Raw genomic sequence first — 24,004 nt, 5'->3', positions numbered from 1 at the left:
TTATTTTTATTATAGGCTATAGACCCATGAGTTTGATACCTCGTGTTTAGGTAGAACTTAATCTAAATAATGTAAGCCAATTTTGGACCACAAAAAGAAAAACAGAATATTTGGTTGATGGAGAAAGAGAGAAGAAGATAAAAGAAAACGAGGGAGATGATGTTAATTTGATGGTGAATGTTTGAAGCGTGGAGTTGGAATAAAGACCAAAACATGGGGTTTTGGTTGGATGGACTTGAGAGAGAGAGAGAGAGAGAGAGAGAGAGAGAGAGAGAGAGAGAGAGGTGGATCTATCATGAGCATCATCCATCAGCATATTCCAAAGGCATTTTCCATGAACTCGAAACTAATTGTATCTATTATTAGGTTGTTGGAGCATATAAGGTTCTTTCGTAACTTAGGCTCTCTTTTGCAAGAGACACAATGAGGGCCATGGGTATTTGTTCTTTTCCCTTTCTTTCCATTTCTCACTTGAATCAATAGCTTTACCCAAAAAAGATTTGCCAATATTTTGACTGAGTTGGGCTGGGCTAAGCTTAAAACCAAAATCCAATAACATTGCATACCTATTTGTTTTGTAGTCTTTTTTGTTTAGTTTGCAGAATCAACATTTCGCATTTCTATTCTTTTATTTGGACCATTAAACATTTTTTTGGCCAAGATTCATTAGTCTCATAATTCCTCAATCGTTGGGGCTTACAATTCACCTTGAGACTCATTTCTTCTATTGTGCAATCTTCAAATCTTTAGGGGTACTAGCATATTCGTGCATTGCCTCAAGTGTTTCACATTCATGCATTCATTTTTTCTTCATAAAAATTAATACAAGTTTTCATATAACCTTTGTTGTAATGCTACCATTTCTGCAACGACATATGAGTATTCCATACTAAGCTTGATGCATAGCTTAGTTTATAACTTAATCATTTATTAAAAAAAGATTGCAAGACCTACACTTCAATGACTTGCTGATTTTAAGAGCAGACTAATGATACAAAACCTTTTTTTAGAACTCTTTTACAATCTTTTGTAAAGTGAAAGCCATGGTTAGACAAAAATTATGATGAAAATATATTATAACATTGTTTGGTTAAAAATGGATAGTAAAATAGCTGTATTTACATTATTATTCTTAACTGCAAGTCTCCAAGTATTGCCAATGGAATTTGACAAAACTATCTGTTTGACAATATGCCTATAAGATCAGTATTAAGAATCAGAACAGTGCACTTTTGATTGAGTAGGAAATTGATTGAATAGTATAAGGGTATATTAAGGTAATGAGGTGATCTTATATGATCTGTAAATAGTAGTAAAAAAAGTAATGATAAAATACTGAAAATTAGTAAAAAATAAGTGAAAAATAAGTGATAAAATAATGAATAGTAGTAGAGTGACCTTAGATCACTCCACTTCCTAAACACAACCTACATGATCAGCTACAACCATAAACACCAATAGAAATTGTGTTTAATCTCAATCCTTAGTATTATTCTTCACAGAAACTTCTATTTCCATAGTATTTTTTTCACTTCCACAACAAAAAGTACGCTTACACTGTGCCTATACATTCTTGGTATACTATAGTAAATTATTATCATAAATTCCTCAAAACTAACCTGTAGTACTCTTTCCATCAATTTGTGGTGCTTTTATGGGTATTTGAACTACCTATATATATAAGATTATGTAGGAAATTTCATTTACATAAGGACATGATTACAACTTACCAAGATCGACTCAAAGAATTATAAATTTGTCATGGGAGCCATTCACTAGATATTATTGCATATTTGAGGCAATCAAATATAGTTGTCTTCCATAGTAAGGTCTTTTGACAAGCTAAAACATGATATAAGTAACACAAATACAAGGTTACTACCAAGGATTAAGATTTCATTTTCTAAGAAAAAGATGTTTTTCAGGGTATTATAGAATCATAATGGAGAGTCATTGTACTCGAAGAATCACCTAGAGGTCGTGATGGGGAAGACAAAAAAGGCTTCGGTGGGATTTGCAAAGAGTCGAGGCTTCCTTCCAGCATATCCACAACTCTACTCATCGTCGGACGATTTGACGGGTCAGTCTGTATACAACACAAACCCACTATTAGCATCTTCTTTATATTTTGTTTGTCCTCTTCATTTACGATACCTTGCATCCATAGTTCTTTATCTAGTTCAAGGTGTCTATATATCCAATGTGGAAAGTATGTTTCACTCGTATGATCAGTCTCAACATCTATATTATTTGTACCACCAACCATTTCTAAAACCATCATTCCGTAGCTATAAACATCGGATTTATGTGAGATCCCTCCAAAATTTCTACAAAATACTTCCGGAGCTATATATCCCACCGTGCCTCTTGCACCCAACAGTGATATGATACTATTTTCTCTAGGGCATATTTTTGCAAGGCCAAAATCAGAAATCTTTGGACAGAACTTCGCATCCAGAAGAATGTTGTGAGGCTTAATGTCAAAATGCAAGATTCGTGTGTTACAACCTCTGTGTAAGTACTCTAATCCTCGAGCTATGCCAACTGCAATCATGTATAATGTCTCCCATCCCAATTGATGATGATCAACTTTTGGTGGGGCTTTTCGGTATATGAACTTCTCGAGAGATCCATTAGGCATAAACTCGTAGATGAGAGCTCTTTTAGAACCCTCGAAGCAAAAGCCTCTAAGAGTAACAATGTTGACATGAGAGGTCCTACTAATACTCGTAACCTCGTTAATGAATTCCTCTCCATCCCCTTTTGATTCTTTCAAAACTTTCACTGCTACAAAAGAACCATCTTGTAACTTTCCCTTGTAGACACAACCATAGCCTCCTTGGCCTAATTGATCTCTGAAGAAGTTGGTCATTTTCTTGATATCTGAGTAACTGTATCTTCTTATTGAAAATGGTCCATTATTCCTTAGAAATGTCTCAACACTTTGATGAGTTAGATTTTCCTTCTCGAAAAAATGAATGATATTAATGGATGTAAACTTTCTCTTGAAGCAGAGGCCAATTATCAGAACTCCAATTACAATAGATAAACTGGCTGTAAACAAAAAATAAAAATTATGCAATTATGTAGTGCATAAAGAAAAGTTGATCAAAATTACATTTTTTGTGGTGACACCAAACTAAAGGTGAAGGAGGAAATTATAGTGATGTCTTGGCAATAACTATCTTAAGCAAAATTGGGAGTTAACTTGTGAATAACATGCAAACATAAAGCCTCCTTGGAACATGACGGAAAAAGTTTTCACCATCATTGCTAGTTTTAGAAACTTTCCAATAGAGGAACCTTATATCTCTATTGAAGTAATACTTTAATGTTGCAGATGGAGACAAAGAAGCAAACGGTGCATGGCTCACCGTTTACTATTTTGGCTCATTAGGCACCGTTCGGTGCTTTTGTAATTGTTAGGCACCTCCCCACCTCCCCACCTCCCCAAGAATCATGCAGCAAATTGCTGCAACGTAATGATCTGCTCTTCTATAAATAGGAGAGCTTAAGCGTGCAGTAGAGAGTGCAGAAGAGAAAGAACAGAGGAAGAGAGTGGGTGAGTAGAGAGAAATTTTTTTCTGTAAAAATCATTTCATAGTGAAATAACAGCAGCTGTGGACGTAGGCAATTGCCGAACCACGTTAAATTTCGTCCCTCTTTTATTTAGAATCGTCTCTGTGTCAGAACAGCTCCCAACAACTGGTATCAGAGCACTGGTTCGAGCTGTCCAAAAATTCAAGTTGTTCAAAATCAATTTTTGACAACTCCAAGGTGTTCCTCGCGTCGAGACGAATCCGTTGCCACAAACAAAATAAAAAACGGAGGTCGGACGAGGCTACACGCGCCCTTAGAAGATCGGCGCGTGCATCTGCTGCAACTCACGCGCCCCACGCGCTCCGGAGGTTGAAGACGCGTGCACCACACGCTCCCACGCGTGCCAGAGGTTGAAGACGCGTGAAGGACACGCGCCCACGCGCCCCCCACGCGCCCTAGAGAGGTTCGGCGCACGCGTACAGTACTGTGCAGCGCATGTATCTCACGCGCCAGACAGATTAGAACCGTCCGTTTTTTAGATCTATTTTTGGCTAGATCTAAGCCATTCGGAGTCCGATTTTGACGATCAAATAGTGCTTTCCAACTATTTGGATCATTCCAGACTCATCCGTACGGTCGAAATTTTGAGTTTCAGCATCAGTACATTGGATCTGAACCATCCACGTGTTGCAGATCATTTTGGGCTAGATCACGCCAGTTGGAGTTCCATCGCAACAATCAAATAGTGCTGACAAACTATTTGGATCATTCCGGACTCGTTTCCAGCTAATTCGAGTGTTTCGGACACAACGGTGATCTTTGTTTGTTTGAATTTGAACTCATTTGTAAAGTTATGGCTAGAGAAGAAGCTAAAGGTGTTGGTATCGAGAAATTTGACGGTACAGACTTTGCCTACTGGAGAATGCAGATAGAGGATTATCTCTATGAGAAGAAACTACATCTTCCACTCCTAGGAAGAAAGCCAGATGACATGAGCAATGAAGATTGGAGTTTCCTTGATAGACAAGTGTTGGGAGTCATTAGACTAACACTGTCTAGATCAGTTGCACACAATGTGGGAAAGGAGAAGACCACGACGGATTTGATGAAAGCTCTATCGGACATGTACGAGCAGCCATCAGCCAATAACAAAGTGCATTTGATGTACAAGCTATTCTACTTGAGAATGGCAGAAGGAACTCCAGTTATTCAGCATCTGAATGAGTTTAACACCATCATCAATCAATTAGCTTCAGTGGGGATTGAATTTGATGATGAAGTACGTGCACTGATTGCTCTAGCTCAATTGCCAAAGTGCTGGGAGGCCATGAGAACAGCTGTTAGCAATTCTTATGGCAAAACAAAGATGAAATATCAAGATATCCGGGACCATATTCTTAGCGAGGAAGTTCGCAGAAGAGATACGGAATAAGCATCAACTTCCAGTTCTGCCTTAAACCTCGAGACGAGAGGTAGAGGAGCTAGTAGAAGTTCAAATCGGGGCAGATCGAAGTCCCGAATAGGCAGAAGTAAATCTAGGTCCGGAAAACAAGTACAGTGCTGGAATTGTGGCAAGATTGGCCACTTCAAAAATAATTGCAAGGAAGCAAAGAAGAAGAATGAGCATGATTCTGTTAATGCCAAAACAGAAGAGCTCCGAGATGCCTTACTTCTTTCAGTCGACAACCAAATTGAATCTTGGGTGTTAGATTCAGGAGCCTCGTTCCACACTACAGCACATCGAGAAATCATGCAGAACTATGTCACTGGTGATTTCGGGAAGGTGTACTTAGCAGATGGTGAAGCGTTGGAAATCGAAGGCATGGGAGATGTACCAATCAATTTGCCCAATGGAAGTGCATGGTTGCTATAGAAGGTGCGACATGTTCCTAAGCTCATGAGGAACCTGATTTCTGTAGGACAACTTGATGCTGATGGGCATTCGGTACTATTTACCGGTGGCACGTGGAAGATAACAAAAGGAGCTATGGTAGTAGCTCGAGGCACAAAAACAGGTACTCTATATATGACTTCAAGCATTAGAGATACTATTGCAATTGCTGATGCAAATGCCAACCTATGGCATCAAAGGCTTGGTCACATGAGTGAGAAAGGAATGAAAGTACTATTATCCAAGGGGAAGTTACCAAAGTTGGAATCAACTAATTTCGACATGTGTGAAGGTTGCATTTTTGGGAAACAGAAAAAGGTTAGTTTCCTGAAAAATGGTAGAACTCCAAAATCTACAAAGTTGGAGTTGGTGCACACAAATTTGTGAGGGTCATCCCCAGTCGCTTCTCTTGGAGGATCGCGGTACTATGTTTCCTTTATTGATGACTCAAGCAGGAAAGTATGAGTTTATTTTTTGAAAAATAAATCTGACACATTTGATACTTTCAAGAAGTGGAGAGCCATGGTTGAAAATGAAACAGGCTTGAAGTTAAAATGTCTGAGGTCAGACAATGGAGGAGAGTACATCGACGGAGGGTTCAAAGAATTCTGTGCTGCAAATGGGATTAGATTTCAGAAGACTATTCCCGGGACACCGCAACAGAATGGCGTAGCTGAACGCATGAACAGAACTCTCAACGAACGTGCCAGAAGCATGAGGCTGAATTCAGGATTGCCTGAATGTTTTTGGGCTGATGCAATTAACACTGCAGCCTATTTGATTAATCGGGGACCTTCAGTTCCCTTAAAGTTCGATCTACCAGAGGAAGTCTGGAGTGGAAAGAAGGTAAATCTTTCCCATTTGAAAGTTTTTGGCTGTTTATCATATGTTCACATAGATTCTACTGATCGTAACAAGTTAGAAGCCAAATCTAGAAAATGTTTTTTCATCGGTTATGGTGATGAAGAATTTGGCTATCGATTTTGGGATGATAAAAATCGCAAAATCATCAGAAGTAGAAATGTGATATTTAATGAGCAGATTCTGTACAAAGCTAAGTCACAAGCTGAATCTGAGGAACAACCAAAGAAACTTGAGGTTGTTGATTTTGATGTTACTCGAGTCAACACTGATCAGAACGAGGATCAAGAAAATGATGATACACAGATCGAACAACGTACACCACTCACTGCTACTCGAAGATCTTCAAGGACAATCAGGCCACCACAGCGGTTCTCACCATCTCTATACTACATCTTGCTAACAGATAGTGGTGAACCGGAAAGTTATGATGAAGCTCTACGAATTGAAGATTCGATCAAGTGGGAGAAAGCCATGCAAGATGAGATGGAGTCACTGATGTCAACTCAGACATGGGAGCTAACTAAGCTTCCAAAAGGCAAGAAGGCTTTGCACAATAAATGGGTGTACAGAATTAAAGAAGAACACAATGGTAGCAAGCGCTACAAAGCCAGAATGGTCGTGAAGGGGTTTCAACAAAAAGAAGGTGTCGACTACACAGACATTTTCTCTCCAGTTGTAAAATTGACAACGATCAGGCTAGTGTTGGCAATTGTGGCTGCAGAGAATCTACATCTTGAGCAGTTAGATGTGAAGACTGCATTCCTTCATGGTGATTTGGAGGAAGACATCTATATGCACCAGCCACAAGGATTCTCAGTGAAGGGAAAAGAGAATCTAGTTTGCAAACTGAAGAAGAGCTTGTATGGCCTAAAACAAGCTCCACGACAATGGTACCGGAAGTTTGACAACTTCATGTGCAGTAATGGATTTACAAGACTGCAGGCTGACCATTGTTGCTATATGAAGAACTTTGACAACTCTTATATTATCCTACTGTTATATGTAGATGATATGCTCGTTGCAGGGTCAAGCATCGAGGAAATCAATGAACTGAAGAAGCAGTTGTCAAAGCGGTTTGAGATGAAGGATTTGGGTGCTGCAAAACAAATCCTTGGTATGAGAATTATTAGAGACAGGTCTAATGATACTCTCAAGCTCTCCCAGGAGGAGTATGTAAAGAAGGTGCTCAGAAGGTTTAACATGGATAAGGCAAAACCAGTGAGCACACCCTTAGCTAGTCACTTTCGACTAACTAAGGATCAGTCGCCAAAAACGGAGGAAGAGCAAGAATGCATGGACAGAATACCCTATGCATCTGCTATTGGTAGTCTTATGTACGCCATGGTCTGTACAAGGTCAGATATTGCACAAGCAGTGGGAGCTGTGAGTAGGTACATGAGTAATCCAGGAAAGCAGCATTGGGAAGCAGTCAAGTGGATTTTAAGATATCTACAAGGCTCTTCAGATACGTCACTATGCTTTACAAAAGCAGGTTTAAAACTACAGGGATATGTAGATGCTGATTTAGCAGGTGACGTTGACAACAGAAAAAGTACTACTGGATTTGTGTATACGCTGGGTGGTACAGCTGTATCGTGGGCTTCTAAGTTACAGAAGATTGTTGCTCTCTCAACTACAGAAGCGGAATACGTTGCTATAACTGAAGCAGGGAAGGAAATGGTTTGGTTACAGTCATTCTTGGAGGAATTGAGAAAGAAGAATGAAAAAGGCATTCTGCACAGTGATAGTCAGAGTGCTATTTTTCTTGCAAGGAATCCAGCCTTTCATTCCAGAATAAAACGCATACAGTTGCGATACCATTTTATCCGATCTCTTCTCGATAGTGGACAGCTGATACTTGAGAAGATTCGAGGAACAGAGAATCCAGCAGACATGTTCACAAAAGTAGTTACTGCTGACAAACTGAAGCTGTGTATAGCTTCAGTTGGACTTCGTACTTAAAGGCATGACTTGAGGTTGCTGTGATAGTTGCTATGAAAATATGTAGACTCATTTGTCTCCAAGTGGGAAATTGTTGCAGATGGAGACAAAGAAGCAAACGGTGCATGGCTCACCGTTTACTATTTTGGCTCATTAGGCACCGTTCGGTGCTTTTGTAATTGTTAGGCACCTCCCCACCTCCCCAAGAATCATGCAGCAAATTGCTGCAACGTAATGATCTGCTCTCCTATAAATAGGAGAGCTTAAGCGTGCAGTAGAGAGTGCAGAAGAGAAAGAACAGAGGAAGAAAGTGGGTGAGCAGAGAGAAATTTTTTTCTGTAAAAATCATTTCATAGTGAAATAACAGCAGCTGTGGACGTAGGCAATTGCCGAACCACGTTAAATTTCGTCCCTCTTTTATTTAGAATCGTCTCTGTGTCAGAACAGCTCCCAACATTTAAGAGGTGTTCATAAGCCATAACTTGAGAAGGATTATGAAAGGAGTTGAAGCTTATATGCACTAAATAACTCCAAATGGACTTGTTTGAGTTTTGTAAGAATTCCAACTTGTTTTGTAAGCAGTCCAAGCAAGTGTTGGGTATTGATCTCGAAACGAAAGTAGGGTAAAGAGGTATCTTACCAAATGCTATTATCATCACTTTCGATTTGCTGGCCTTCCGGCCTACATCAGAAACTGCAAAAAAGAATATACCATTTTATTCGAAAGTTTTAAACCATCTAAGAGAAAATCTTACAAATCCAAATTGACATTCTTTGAAATTGAACTGTACTTAACAAAGAACAAGACCAAAATATAAATTTTCAATAAGAAGTGATACAGACACAAAAATATTATACGAAAGTAGACCCACAAACTGACATCGCTTTATATATTCTATTTGATCTACTTTACGATAATAGTAAATTTATAATCTGACATACTACATTAAGTCACGCCAGTTTATAAATTTACTTTTGTATAATTTATTTGTAGCTAAAATATTTCTCAATACAAATATAGATTTCAAAGTAATAAGTTTTTATTTTTTAATAAAAGCATTAAAAAAAAGAGCATGATCTTCACTAATTAAGGGTGAAATCATGATTATATTATATAACATAGTATATGATCGAATGTTGAGAATAGTCCTTAAAGTATTCTACTCATTAATACGGCATATTATGAATTTCCTAAGATCCCTACTCAACAAACAAATGTGTGAGGCATAAGCTGGAAACATATGAACAAACATTGGAAATTTGGAGGGTCAATATAACATATGCATGTGAAGAGGAAATTGGAGGGCCATCTATATATATATATATATATTATGGATGCTGCTACAGTAACTATTAAAAACAATAGAAAACTTCTACCAATAGTGTAAATTTTTTTAAAACATTTTTTAAACCACTTCAACATTTTTTTTTTTAAAGAACTATAAATTTATTAATAAATATTTTCTTAATTATTACATAAAAAAACAATCAACAGATTCTATTGGTAGCCTCTCTAGATGAAAATATCATTTCCCATATATCAAATAATGCCCCTCTCACCATGATGTTTGCAATTCCGTACCGGGCAGTTATACGTGAGTGATGCTGAAATGATAAGACTGGATGACTTTGGTTAAGTAACTGTTTTTCAAGTGGAAAACACTGGTGCCACAGATACTTATTTACCGAAGCTTTCTTAAAAAAAAAAAAATTCATTAAATAAGTAATTTTAAATGAATATGTGATTTTTTTATTTTAAAAATATATCTAAATAGTTTTAAAATGCGGTAAAAGAAAAAGTAAAAAAAAAAAAAAAAAACTAACTGATTGGTAGAAGATTTCGATATTTCGTGGACGTAGCAACATACTTTTCAAGTACTTATTAAAATTGTCTGTACGTATTTCAGTTACTTAATAAGGATGCATCTACGCCCACTGTTCCGGGAGCTACCGTTAATTATAATTATTTTAAATTTATTTTTTAATATTTTTAAATTTTTAAAAAAATTAAAAAAAATTACAATATTATTAAAAATTATTTCCTTAATCAGTAGGTAAAAAATTAAAAAATTAAATAAAAATTCAAACAGTAAAAATGAGCAGTAAGAGTATCATTTTTCAATTAACAATTAACAGCATAAGTTGGTACCAAAATGCTAATTTGAAAATTAATTTTAAAAATTTAGTACAAATTCTATTTTCAAAATGGTAATCTGCCATTTGGCAATAAAATCTGATTTCTTCACCCTTCTTCCCTCTAATAAATAAATAAATAAATTAACCTTCACGTTTGATATATTAATTTCTTATAATAATTTACTACGAAATATGTTGGGAGCTGTTCTGACTCAGAGACGATTCTAAATAAAGGAGGGACGAAATTTAACGTGGTTCGGCAATTGCCTACGTCCACAGCTGCTGTAATTTCACTATAAAAATTGATTTTACAGAAAAATTTTCTCTCTCTCTGCTCACCCACTCTCTTCCTCTCTTCTTTTTTTTTTCTTCCACGCTTTCCTACTACACTCAGATCAGTACTATGCAGCAATTTGCTGCATGATTTTAGGGAGGTGGGGAGGTGCCTAACAAAAGCACCGAACGGTGCCTTCGGTGCCTAACATGCCAAAATAGTAAACGGTGAGCCATGCACCGTTTACTTCTTTGTCTCCATTTGCAACAATCTCCCACTTGGAGACAAATGAGTCTACATATCTTCATAGCAATTATCACAGCAACTTCAAATCATGTCTTTAAGTACGGAGGCCAACTGAAGCTATACACAGCTTCAGTTTGTCAGCAGTAACTACTTTTGTAAACATGTCTGCTGGGTTTTCTGCTCCTCGAATCTTCTCAAGTATCAGCTGTCCACTATCGAGAAGAGATCGAATAAAATGGTATCGCAACTGTATGTGTTTTGTTCTGGAATGAAAGGCTGGATTCTTTGCAAGAAAAATAGCACTCTGACTATCACTGTGCAGAATGCCTTTTTCATTCTTCTTTCCCAATTCCTCCAAGAATGACTGCAACCAAACCATTTCCTTCCCTGCTTCAGTTATAGCAATGTATTCAGCTTCTGTAGTTGAGAGAGCAACTATCTTCTGTAACTTAGAAGCCCACGATACAGCTGTACCACCCAGCGTATACACAAATCCAGTAGTACTTTTTCTGCTGTCAACGTCACCTGCTAAATCAGCATCTACATATCCCTGTAGTTTTAAACCTGCTTTTGTAAAGCATAGTGACGTATCTGAAGAGCCTTGTAGATATCTCAAAATCCACTTAACTGCTTCCCAATGCTGCTTTCCTGGATTACTCATGTACCTGCTCACAGCTCCCACTGCTTGTGCAATATCTGGCCTTGTACAGACCATGGCGTACATAAGACTACCAATAGCAGATGCATAGGGTATTCTGTTCATGCATTCTTGCTCTTCCTCCGTCTTTGGCGACTGATCCTTAGTTAGTCGAAAGTGACTAGCTAAGGGTGTGCTCACTGGTTTCGCCTTGTCCATGTTAAACCTTTTGAGCACCTTCTTTACATACTCCTCCTGGAAGAGCTTGAGAGTATCATTAGACCTGTCTCTAATAATTCTCATACCAAGGATTTGTTTTGCAGCACCCAAATCCTTCATCTCAAATTGCTTTGACAACTGCTTCTTCAGTTTATTGATCTCCTCGATGCTTGACCCTGCAACGAGCATATCATCCACATACAACAGTAGGATAATATAAGAGTTGTCAAAGTTCTTCATATAGCAACAATGGTCAGCCTACAGTCTTGTAAATCCATTACTGCACATGAAGTTGTCAAACTTCCGGTACCATTGTCGTGGAGCTTGTTTTAGGCCATACAAGCTCTTCTTCAGTTTGCAAACTAGATTCTCTTTTCCCTTCACTGAGAATCCTTGTGGCTGGTGCATATAAATGTCTTCCTCCAAATCACCATGAAGGAATGCAGTCTTCACATCTAACTGCTCAAGATGTAGATTCTCTGCAGCCACAATTGCCAACACTAGCCTGATCGTTGTTAATTTTACAACTGGGGAGAAAATGTCTGTGTAGTCGACACCTTCTTTTTGTTGAAACCCCTTCACGACCATTCTGGCTTTGTAGCACTTGCTACCATTGTGCTCTTCCTTAATTCTGTACACCCATTTATTGTGCAAAGCCTTCTTGCCTTTTGGAAGCTTAGTTAGCTCCCATGTCTGATTTGACATCAGTGACTCCATCTCATCTTGCATGGCTTTCTCCCACTTGATCGAATCTTCAATTCGTAGAGCTTCATCATAACTTTCCGGTTCACCACTATCTGTTAGCAAGATGTAGTATAGAGATGGTGAGAACCGCTGTGGTGGTCTGATTGTCCTTGAAGATCTTCGAATAACAGTGAGTGGTGTACGTTGTTCGATCTGTGGATCATCATTCTCTTGATCCTCGTTCTGATCAGTGTTGACTCGAGTAACATCAAAGTCAACAACCTCAGGTTTCTTTGGCTGCTCCTCAGGTTCAGCTTGTGACCTAGCTTTGTACAGAATCTGCTCATTGAAAATCACATTTCTACTTCTGATGATTTTGCGATTTTTATCATCCCAAAATCGATAGCCAAATTCTTCATCACCATAACCGATGAAAAAACATTTTCTAGATTTGGCTTCTAACTTGTTACGATCAGTAGAATCTATGTGAACATATGATAAACAGCCAAAAACTTTCAAATGGGAAAGATTTACCTTCTTTCCGCTCCAGACTTCCTCTGGTAGATCGAACTTTAAGGGAACTGAAGGTCCCCGATTAATCAAATAGGCTGCAGTGTTAACTGCATCAGCCCAAAAACATTCAGGCAATCCTGAATTCAGCCTCATGCTTCTGGCACGTTCGTTGAGAGTTCTGTTCATGCGTTCAGCTACGCCATTCTGCTGCGGTGTCCCGGGAATAGTCTTCTGAAATCTAATCCCATTTGCAGCACAGAATTCTTTGAACCCTCCGTCGATGTACTCTCCTCCATTGTCTGACCTCAGACATTTTAACTTCAAGCCTGTTTCATTTTCAACCATGGCTCTCCACTTCTTGAAAGTATCAAATGTGTCAGATTTATTTTTCAAAAAATAAACCCATACTTTCCTGCTTGAGTCATCAATAAAGGAAACATAGTACCGCGATCCTCCAAGAGAAGCGACTGGGGATGGCCCCCACAAATCTGTGTGCACCAACTCCAACTTTGTGGATTTTGGAGTTCTACCATTTTTCAGGAAACTAACATTTTTCTGTTTTCAAAAAATGCAACCTTCACACATGTTGAAATCAGTTGATTCCAACTTTGGTAACTTTCCCGTGGATAATAGTATTTTCATTCCTTTCTCACTCATGTGACCAAGCCTTTGATGCCATAGGTTGGCATTTACATCAGCAATTGCAATAGTATCTCTAATACTTGAAGTCATGTATAGAGTACCTGTTTTTGTGCCTCGAGCTACTACCATAGCTCCTTTTGTTATCTTCCACGTGCCACCGGTAAATAGTACTGAATGCCCATCAGCATCAAGTTGTCCTACAGAAATCAGGTTCCTCATGAGCTTGGGAACATGTCGCACCTTCTGTAACAACCATGCACTTCCATTGGGCAGATTGATTGGTACATCTCCCATGCCTTCGATTTCCAAAGCTTCACCATCTGCTAAGTACACCTTCTCGAAATCACCAGTGACATAATTCTGCATGAATTCTAGGTGTGTTGTAGTGTGGAACGAGGCTCCTGAATCTAACACCCAAGATTCAATTTGATTGTCGACTGAAAGAAGTAAGGCATCTTGGAGATCTTCTGTTGTGGCATTAACAGAATCATGCTCATTCTTCTTCTTTGCTTCTTTGCAATTATTTTTGAAGTGGCCAATCTTGCCACAATTCCAGCACTGTACTTGTTTTCCAGACCTTGATTTACTTCTGCCTCTTCGGGACTTCGATCTGCCCCGATTTGAACTTCTACTAGCTCCTCTACCTCTCGTCTCGAGGTTTAAGGCAGAACTGGAAGTTGATGCTTCTCCTGTATCTCTTCTGCGAACTTCCTCGCTAAGAATATGGTCCCGGATATCTTGATACTTCATCTTTGTTTTGCCATAAGAATTGTTGACAGCTGTTCTCATGGCCTCCCAGCTCTTTGGCAATTGAGCTAGAGCAATTAGTGCACGTACTTCATCATCAAATTCAATCCCCACTGAAGCTAATTGATTGATGATAGTGTTGAACTCATTCAGATGCTGAATAACTGGAGTTCCTTCTGCCATTCTCAAGTAGAATAGCTTGTACATCAAATGCACTTTGTTATTGGCTGATGGCTGCTCGTACATATCCGATAGAGCTTTCATCAAATCTGCCGTGGTCTTCTCCTTTTCCACATTGTGTGCAACTGATCTTGACAGTGTTAGTCTAATGACTCCCAACACTTGTCTATCAAGGAAACTCCAATCTTCATTGCTCATGTCATCTGGCTTTCTTCCTAAGAGTGGAAGATGTAGTTTCTTCCCATAGAGATAATCCTCTATCTGCATTCTCCAGTAGGCAAAGTCTGTACCGTCAAATTTCTCGATACCAACACCTTTAGCTTCTTCTCCAGCCATAACTTTACAAATGAGTTCAAATTCAAACAAACAAAGATCACAGTTGCGTCCGAAATAATCCAAATAGTTTGTCAGCACTATTTGATCGTCGCGATGGAACTTCAACTGGCGTGATCTAGCCCAAAATGATCTGCAACACGTGGATGGTTCAGATCCAATGTACTGATGCCGAATCTCAAAATTTTGACCGTACGGATGAGTCCGGAATGATCCAAATAGTTAGAAAGCACTATTTGATCGTCGAAATTGGACTCCGAATGGCTTAGATATAGCCAAAAACAGATCTGAAAAAATGGACGGTTCCGATCTGTCTGGCGCGTGAGATACACGTGCTGTATAGTGCGCGTGGGCAAGCGCGTGGCGCGTGAGATACATGCGCCTACAGTACTGTGCGCGTGGGGGAGCGTGAGGAGCGTGTGACACACGCGCCGAACCTCTCTAGGGCGCGTGGGGGCGCGTGAGCGCGTGTCCTTCACGCGTCTTCAACCTCTGGCGCACGTGAGGGCGCGTGAGCGCGTGTGGATCACGCGTCTTCAACCTCCGGAGCGCGTGGGGCGCGTGAGTTGCAGCAGATACACGCGCCGATCTTCTAGGGGCGCGTGTAGCCTCGTCCGACCTTCGTTTTCGATTCCGTTTGCGGCAACAGATTCGTCTCGACGCGAGGAACACTGTGGAGTTGTCAAAAATTGATTTTGAACAACTTGAATTTTCGGACAGCTCGAACCGGTGCTCTGATACCAGTTGTTGGGAGCTGTTCTGACTCAGAGACGATTCTAAATAAAGGAGGGACGGAATTTAACGTGGTTCGGCAATTGCCTACGTCCACAGCTGCTGTAATTTCACTATAAAAATTGATTTTACAAAAAAATTTTCTCTCTCTCTGCTCACCCACTCTCTTCCTCTCTTCTTTTTTTTTCTTCCACGCTTTCCTACTACACTCTGATGCTTAAGCTCTCCTATTTATAGGAGAGCAGATCAGTACTATGCAGCAATTTGCTGCATGATTTTAGGGAGGTGGGGAGGTGCCTAACAAAAGCACCGAACGGTGCCTTCGGTGCCTAACATGCCAAAATAGTAAACGGTGAGCCATGCACCGTTTACTTCTTTGTCTCCATTTGTAACAAAATATTCTCTCATTAATGGAAAGAAATCAGCTTAATACTTGTTAAGAATAATTTATGACTCATATATGATCTCATACTTACGAACCATGAATGGGGTATACTGCTTTTCATCGCATGATATCACGAGGACTAATTGGTAATTAAGATCACAAAAAAACAATCAAAGTAGTAGTCTTATATTGACTCAAAGCTGGAAGATTCCTAGCTTTTTCCTCCCTTTGAATGTTGACCATATCATAAGGCTTAGGTGTGTGAGATATTATTAAACCATCATTTGTGGGGGTGCCCTTAATTTAGAGCTTCAACTTTCATTATTATCATTAATCTATCTACGGAAAAACAAGCCTAAACTTTTTAATAAACTCAGCAAACAGATCGATATATGTAGAAATCTTAATTCACATTAAGTAGTTGTATTTTTAAAAATATTGTTGTTTTAACTTTTTAAAAATTGTAATTTCCACAGCAAAACTCACATCCAATTGAAAGGCCGGGAGAGCAGAGAAAAAAATGCGCATACCGTCTGAGCAGAGCAAAGGAGTTGATTGCACTCCGTCACGGCAAAAGCAGACAAACGGGGGGGTGCTGGTGCTACTAGAGCTGCATATCCCACCTGAGCTCCGACACCCACTACAGGCAACCAGCAACGATTCATCGTATTCCACCTCAAACCCTTTCTCCAGTATTTTCATCAGGAACGTTGCTGCTCCAACCACAGGGACTTCATTGAAAGCAATCGTTTTGAAAACGGGAACTTTCACAGTAGCATCACACAATTGGCCGTTAAATTCAGATAGATTGATACCGTGCGGCAGCAAAGTGTCGTCTACGAAGTAAGCATTATTCCACGCTCCTGGGCTGCATTCAAATCTATTGCCGGAAGGTATGGAGACGTTTTGAGGGCAGCCATAGAATAAAGTTAGGTTCTTAAGGTTTGAAGTATAATCATATAAGGTGTAATTCAAAGTGGTATCCAGCTTTTTGTCAGGACAAAGATTTCCCCAGAGGTCCGTTCTTGCAATGGTCATATTCTTTGTACTCTGGTCGAAATTCATTACCCGGAACTCCAGCCCTTCAAATTGCAAAACTGGGTATTCATTATTGACGCACTCCAACTTGTACCCATTAACCCCATGCCCGCAATAGTCTGGCCGATCATCGTCTATCCAGTAAGGGAACGAGATGTTTTCGAAGCTTCCACAGTGGTAGGGACGACCGCACTCCTCGAAGCGATCATCGCCGATGCAGTAAGATGGTGGAAGTAGTAGTGTTGTTAAGATGATGAATAAGGAGATGAGGAGGATGGAAGGTAGAGATGTAGAGAGATATGGGGCGTCCATGTTTGTAAGGAAAGCGGGTGGGGTGAGAGATGATCAGATGATGAAGATGAAGATGATGAGGGTATGTTAATCATGTTAGTGTGGGACACAGCATATTAACTGTTGAACAATGAGTGGATCAAAACGAAAGAAATAATTTCCACACGCAAGTTGACCATAATTTTGTTTGGTGGGAGAATTTGGAGATCGATCGAGATTGTTTCAGATAATATTTAATTTAATAATGAAGGAAATGAATATTTTAAATCTATCTTCTTTTTATTTCTAAAGAAAAAGGAAAAAACATATCATTAAGGTATGTACGTAACTTACAAAGAAACGTACAATTGTGAAACTGTGGAGATGGAAGAGAATTTGGGATGATAACTCAAACATCTCGAACGTTATCTTTCAAATGGAGCAAATCAATAAAAACATTTGAGAAATGCTTTGATTATAAATGGATTTCATAAAAATAAATTCACTAATTGATGTGAGTTGATACAATACATTACATTGTAAAGTTATTATCGTTATAAAATAATTTTAATATATCACATGAAATTACGATAGTTTATAATTTTTTTTTAGTGTAAAATCTCTTTATAATTGTATCAATACTCAACAATTTCAAGTAACTTTATCCCTAATTTGTGTCGGGGGGATAAAAATGTGATGGGAGTTTAATTTGTCCCTAATTTTACTTTTATCGAGATTATTATAGCTTTTAGGGGAGTTAAAAGTAGTTTTTATCCTCAACTTTACCCTTAAATTTTTATGAATAAAAACTTACATATTGATGATTAGTTTTCATAAAACTATATTATGAATCTAAATAATTTCAATAAACATATAATACAGGTATTTAACCTCAATTGTCCATTTTTTAAAACAATTCTCATCTCATCTCATTTGATTCCATCACATTTCTTTTTTAAACATCATTTAAACACAAGTAGTAGCTTTCAAACTAATCATTACAACATTCTTAAACTTTCAAACAAAAAACAATTCAACTTTTCAAATCTAAAAAAATATATATATATATTAAAAAAAATATTTTAACAATATTTTAATTTTATAATATTTTTATTTAAATTTTTTTCTCTCTACTTTTCTAAAACTTAATAAATATTTAATTTAAACTATTTTACTACTATTTACAAACCATCTTGTTACAACATCCTCAAACTTGTTTTTAACTAACCGCGTATCACTATAAAATATTTTTGTGTTCGTGGAAATAAAGTTGTTGACATTCGAGCAATTCAAAGTCAAAGCAAACGTGTTCGCTTGGTTCAACCAAAAGAGTATGATGCATTTAGTTGTTGAACTAAATGCAACTCATCTTAAATAATTATTGATGGTTCGTTATTATTTTAATTTCTCATAAAAAAATTAAATTTATTTTAACTTATTTTATATATTTTAACTTAAAAATTAAATTTAGCTCAATTTAAAAAAGTTTAAATAGGAGGCTTTAGGACTTGTTCAAAATGAGTCAGCCATGCATGTTAACTTTCTAACCCATTGTGGACGACAAGCTTAAAAAGTCTCTTTTTCAAAGAGTCAATACCTCAGCTTAGAACAAGTCTCTCTTTTTCAAAGAGTCAGTACTGTTGAGTACAGTAAAGTATTAGCCTTTAATGCCTCACCCACTTCGGGAAGTAGAATATTAAATATGGGCAATAAATCCTATCCACCTAATGCCTTCCAACCAGTCAATTATCAAATCTCACATATGGAAAATCGGGATATTCATTACAATAAACGGATACGGCTGCAGAAAATACCTTCTTACTCAGTACTTAATCCGGAATCGTGGCCATCTCGATGGACGCAATTACAAGAAGCTGTTTCGGGCTTAAGCCCCTCTTGGGCCATACCGAATGAAGTCTCTCTTCAAAGTTCAAAGGAATTGCCGCCTGAAGAAATAAATCAGACTGGGAAAAAGCCTATCATCTCAACCGGCCCAAGAAATGATTTAAGTCAGCCCTCTCTCAATCAGCAACGGGAAATCAGATGGAAAACTGGCCCACCTTACAATGCTCTCAATCCCACGCTGCAAAAACTGAAGGCAAAGATTTTCTCATATAAGCCAAGTCATATTATTCCAGACAGCCAAAGTTCAAATCCTCCACCAAGTTTCCTCTAAAGAAGTCAGTGGGGCTAACCATAAGATACAAGGCAATATCCTCAAAAGATCAACCAGCACGTTTAGAAGAGTATAAACCATCAAGGAGCTCAGTCATTATAATCCCTCTTTCAGAAACAGAAACCCAGGCAAAAAGGATACTCTCAGAGACTGAAGACATACAACACCCAAAACAAAAATTCCAAAAAATTTTAGAAGTAGATGGCAAAGGAACACCAAGAAGCAGCACTGAAAGCTGCAATGAAGAGAAAGAGGTAGCTTTTATGCTCTTATCCATCAATAAAACATCTACTGGCAAAGCAAAAAAATCAAAGGGAACAGCAAGGGCAAAGCCTTATAGTAGGTCCTCTCAAAAGACAATCTCAATTGGGAAAGCAAATAAAGCTAACGAGGCGGGCTCAATCATGCCTCCAATTTTCCCATGAAGACACTGATATGGAATTGCAAGGGTTTAGTCTGCCCTAAAGTAATCAGAAATATAAGGGCCTATATATCTAAATATAATCCGGATATTATATTTTTATAGGAAACTATGGTGTCTAGTGAAAACACCATTACTATTGTAAATAGACTAGGTTTCCACCTTTTTGTTAATGTCCCCGCCACAGGGAAAAATGGCAGACTTTTGTTGCTATGGTGACCCGGGATGGATATAGAACCGGTAAATGTTAATACAAATGCTATTTCTATTTTGGTCTACTCTGATCGTACTAATCATCATTGGTTGCCTACTTTTGTTTATGCTCCAGCTCAATGGAAACACAAGACAAAATTCTGGACTCATATAGAATCTACGCATCAATCTTTCCCCGGCCCTTGGCTTTATATTGGTGATTGCAATGACTTACTCAATCAAACGGATAAAGTTGGGGGCCGACCAGTCACATCTACTTCCATCGGAGGATTAAAAAGCTTAATGGATTCTTATGGCTTAATTGATATAGGCTTTTCGGGACCAACTTTCACATGGACAAATAATCGTCAAGGAAAAGCGATGATCCGAGAACGGTTAGATTGGAGAATAGCCAATGCACTGTGGAGGATGCTCTTTTCGGATGCCACCATTCAGCATTTAGTATCTTCAACCTCAGATCACAAGCTTTTCTTGCTCAACACAATGAAGATAAGAAAAAATGCTTCTCAGTTTAAATTCGAAGAATTCTGGACTCGTGAACCTCTCAACAATATTATCATTCAAGATGCATGGAGCCAACAATTCAGCGGCAATCCCGCCTAAATACTATGCAACAAGATCAAGGAAACAAAAAAAACACTCAAACTCTGAAATAAAAATCACTTTGGGAGAATCCAGTCAAATATCCAGCAAATCGATATGGAGTTCGGTCAACTACAAAGCACCACGCCAGACCAACCGAATTTACAGAGAGAAAATTACCTTTTCCATAAACTTCAAGATCAGCAAAAGAATGTTCTCTGATAAATGTATGCTAAATTAACATATTCCTGCAAGTGGGTATTTCACAAGACACTAAAACATACATAATGATTTATCTTTTTCTTAAACATACATAATGATTTATCTTTTTCTTATAAGTTAAAACAATATATACAAAAGGGTTCATCTTTTGATCACAATTTCTTCACACTCGAGCACTTTTTGATTACCTTTCTTTCAAATCTCAATGCATCCTAATAAACAGCTTTCCAATTTGACTAGTTTTGATTCCTCCGAACTGAAACAACTTCCGAGCAAACTTTTCCTTCTGGTGTTTGTGGACATAAGCCCAAAAACAAAAGGAGTTTGTAGAAAAGAGGTCCTTATTAAACTATCCCTTCGCCTAATTTATTTATTCATTATGGCTTGGTTAGATTTCAGATACTATGGACCACTAAATTTGCTGCCAGTATATATAGCACTCAAATCTTGCAAATCGTCCATATTCTACATGACCTGGCAATTCAGTCTAAAAAAACCTCAAATTTATAAATCTCACCTGATTCATGACAGTCACATTGATTTGGGAAAGGTTTGTAAGTTGTAAGGAGAATTCTTTTACACCCTTTGAATATCCTGTGATGTTTTCAGTTAGTATGGGCATTCAACATTCTTGAAACCAGACCATGTAACCAGCAAGAAAAATTCTTTTGCCACACTTAGAGACCTTCTAAAGCTATATTGACAGCGACATCATATATCAGCTTACTGCATCATTAACTTTTATTTCAAAAGCACACCAAATAAAAGAAAGTAAAAAATTTGACACAAACGATGCTATTGGTCAAGGCCAATTTGGGGGTACAGGGACACTCAAGTTTGTTAGACAATGAGTTTTTCCCCTGCCCCTATCATATAGACGGACCCATAATCAACATCCTTTTTCGTAAGAAACACCCATAATCAGCTTCCTTGAACAAGATAGAGCTATTGGCAACCATGGATAGCAAATCTTTCAATTAAACAAAGCAAAAATAACCAACAAAGACGTTCCAATTTTCATATAAGCCAAACAATTGAACTTTCATAAAGAAGATTGATGAAACTGATTCTCAAGTTGAAAATGTCGACGGAAAAATTCAAATAAACAATAGAAATACACATATCCAACTAGGAAATAGCACTACCTTGGCTTAGCATTTGACCCTGTAGCAGGCTCGACATACAATTGTATGCCAGATAAATATGGTACATAATATTGAACAACAGAATCACCCTCATTAAGTACAAAAGGCACTCCCACCCCGTATGCACTCCGTTCCTTAAATGTTTCCCAAAGATCATTCAACATGAAGTATGGTTGAAACTCAACATCACAAGTCCTCAACCCCCTCATTGTCGTCTACAAGAAAACAAAAATCAGAAATTTTTTTGTATCAAACCCCACAAAATGAGCATCACAGCTATGTAAAAGTCTATGCAAAGTTGAGAAAACATAGGGAGGAAAATTAACTGAAAAAATCATGTCTTCTACAGTACACTCTTCACTCTTTATAAATACTGAATATTACTAAGCCCAATATTCAAATTTATGATGCCCGATACTTTCTCCTACAGATACTGAGAAACCAAACATAATTACAACGAATCAAGAATAAAGATAAGATAAGAGATGAACCTTGGAGAAATACTGGGCCGGGACCAAAGGCGTGGTGGATTCCAAGAACCTATCAAGGTTACTAGCAGGCTTTAGAGGAAGCTCCAAAGGCTTTGTTAATGAATATGGAGGGCCTTTGCTCGTCGGAGATGAATCCAGCCTCTCGGTCTCATCACCCTTTTTTCCTCTTCGAGCTTGTTTTTGCTGATTCTGATTTTTTCTGCCTTTCGATGGGACGTAGAACCGGTTCTCACCGCGCAGAGGCCCAAAGCGCAACCCAGTTCCCATCATTTCCATCGTTTGGTTGCTGAGAAGAGTGAGGAAATAAGATAAAAATGTAAAAAAGAATAAGATTCTAAGATCTTCTGCTTTCTGCACGCCTTTTTTTTTTTTTTTTTATCAGAAAGAGAATGAAAGACCCAACTGATCATAAATATACTATCACAGGGCTTAGTTGTCTGGAGGCTTTAGCTTTGTCAAAGTATCATCTGTAGGAAATTTAATATTAGTCTAAATCGCTTAATTTTCCATGGGTTTCCTTTCGGTTTGAAAGTATCCAAACACCGAAGAGAAAACCCAATGATCCCGTACTGGATCAGATAGGCGTTTCAACTGATCAGATCAGAGAAACCCAGAAATCTCAGAAACTTGTATTCAAGATAAAGTATCGAAATTTAGATGAGAACGATTCAAAGCAAAGATAGGAACCACTGTGTATTGAATGAGACCCCAATGAGTTTTGAGTTAGGGAAGAAATAAGGCTCAAGGCGTGAAGGAAAGGACAGAATACAGAGAGACAGAGAAACAAAGAAGGTCTCAACCGGCGAGCATACCAGTGTCATAAAGAAAGGCATAGAATGTCTACTACAGTATTTTCCCTTTCTTGGGGATATTGTACTTTATTATTTTATTTAATACCATTGATTAATTTGATTATAGGATATTAGAATGGAAAATTTGAATGCTAGACTTGTAAATTAATATGATTTAGAGGCAGTTTGGATTGAAAAATGTTTTTATATCATCTGATCATTATAATTATTTTAAATTGTCACTCAAAATATAATAAATAATTTAACATTTTTAAATAATAATTTAACTTTTTCAGGTCTCAAAATAATAATAATATTAAAAATTAATATTGTAATAATATTTTATTCAATTTTTAATTTTTATCTAAAATCATTTTATCTCATCTCACTATTCAAACAACCTCGTAATCTTTTAAAAAAAATATAATTTATTGTGTATCACATCAATTCATATTAATTTATAAATTTATTTTTACAAGATTTCTTCGTAAATTAGCGCTTATCATAATTCATCATTAATTTTATACATTTTCAATTTTCTAACATCATTTAAACTTCTATAACCATTTAATAATTATCATTTCTTAATTAAATTAATCTTGTAATCTTATTGTCAACTAAAAATAATTACTATATAATCTCATAAAAAAAAAACGAATTACTCTTAAACTATGATAAGATATTACATAAT

General features: G+C 37.7%; 2 protein-coding genes across 4 annotated transcripts; both read right to left on the bottom strand.

Moving 5' to 3' along the window:
• Positions 1-1,748: 1,748 nt before the first annotated feature.
• Positions 1,749-17,408, bottom strand: LOC122296545 (LEAF RUST 10 DISEASE-RESISTANCE LOCUS RECEPTOR-LIKE PROTEIN KINASE-like 2.1). Of its 3 annotated transcripts, none has more exons than XM_043106321.1 (3): positions 16,495-17,408; positions 8,877-8,918; positions 1,749-3,054 (listed from the first exon to the last, which is right to left on the bottom strand). In XM_043106321.1, exons 1-3 carry the CDS (start codon positions 17,312-17,314, stop codon positions 1,922-1,924), a joined length of 1,995 nt encoding a protein of 664 aa, XP_042962255.1. In that variant the 5' UTR covers positions 17,315-17,408; the 3' UTR covers positions 1,749-1,921. The 3 variants fall into 3 exon arrangements, with proteins under 3 accessions (XP_042962255.1, XP_042962254.1, XP_042962256.1); XM_043106320.1 differs by having other exon boundaries at positions 8,877-8,930; positions 16,495-17,407; XM_043106322.1 differs by lacking the exon at positions 8,877-8,918 and having other exon boundaries at positions 16,495-17,407.
• Positions 17,409-18,870: 1,462 nt separating this feature from the next.
• Positions 18,871-23,337, bottom strand: LOC122297238. The gene is made up of 4 exons (XM_043107230.1): positions 22,926-23,337; positions 22,523-22,808; positions 22,032-22,246; positions 18,871-19,598 (listed from the first exon to the last, which is right to left on the bottom strand). The coding sequence occupies exons 2-4, from the start codon at positions 22,796-22,798 to the stop codon at positions 19,592-19,594; spliced, it is 498 nt and encodes a 165-aa protein (XP_042963164.1). The 5' UTR covers positions 22,799-22,808; positions 22,926-23,337; the 3' UTR covers positions 18,871-19,591.
• Positions 23,338-24,004: the final 667 nt, after the last annotated feature.

This window comes from Carya illinoinensis, chromosome 15, assembly GCF_018687715.1.
Source record: "Carya illinoinensis cultivar Pawnee chromosome 15, C.illinoinensisPawnee_v1, whole genome shotgun sequence".
Classification (NCBI taxonomy): Eukaryota; Viridiplantae; Streptophyta; class Magnoliopsida; order Fagales; family Juglandaceae; genus Carya; species Carya illinoinensis.
The sequence above is the reverse complement of the archived record's forward strand: the minus strand, read 5'-3'. Positions and strand labels throughout refer to the sequence as shown.

Bases quoted from the DNA above. Each gene is read 5' to 3' on its own strand.
- LOC122296545 (XM_043106320.1), bottom strand. From the start codon at position 17,314: ATGGACGCCCCATATCTCTCTACATCTCTACCTTCCATCCTCCTCATC. The intron at 8,931-16,494 runs GTATGCGCATTT...TCTTTTTTGCAG, and splicing joins TCCTTTGCTCTGCTCAGACG to TTTCTGATGTAGGCCGGAAG. The intron at 3,055-8,876 runs GTAAGATACCTC...TTTTGTTTACAG, and splicing joins AGTGATGATAATAGCATTTG to CCAGTTTATCTATTGTAATT.
- LOC122297238 (XM_043107230.1), bottom strand. From the start codon at position 22,798: ATGGAAATGATGGGAACTGGGTTGCGCTTTGGGCCTCTGCGCGGTGAG. The intron at 22,247-22,522 runs GTTCATCTCTTA...GTTTTCTTGTAG, and splicing joins CGGCCCAGTATTTCTCCAAG to ACGACAATGAGGGGGTTGAG.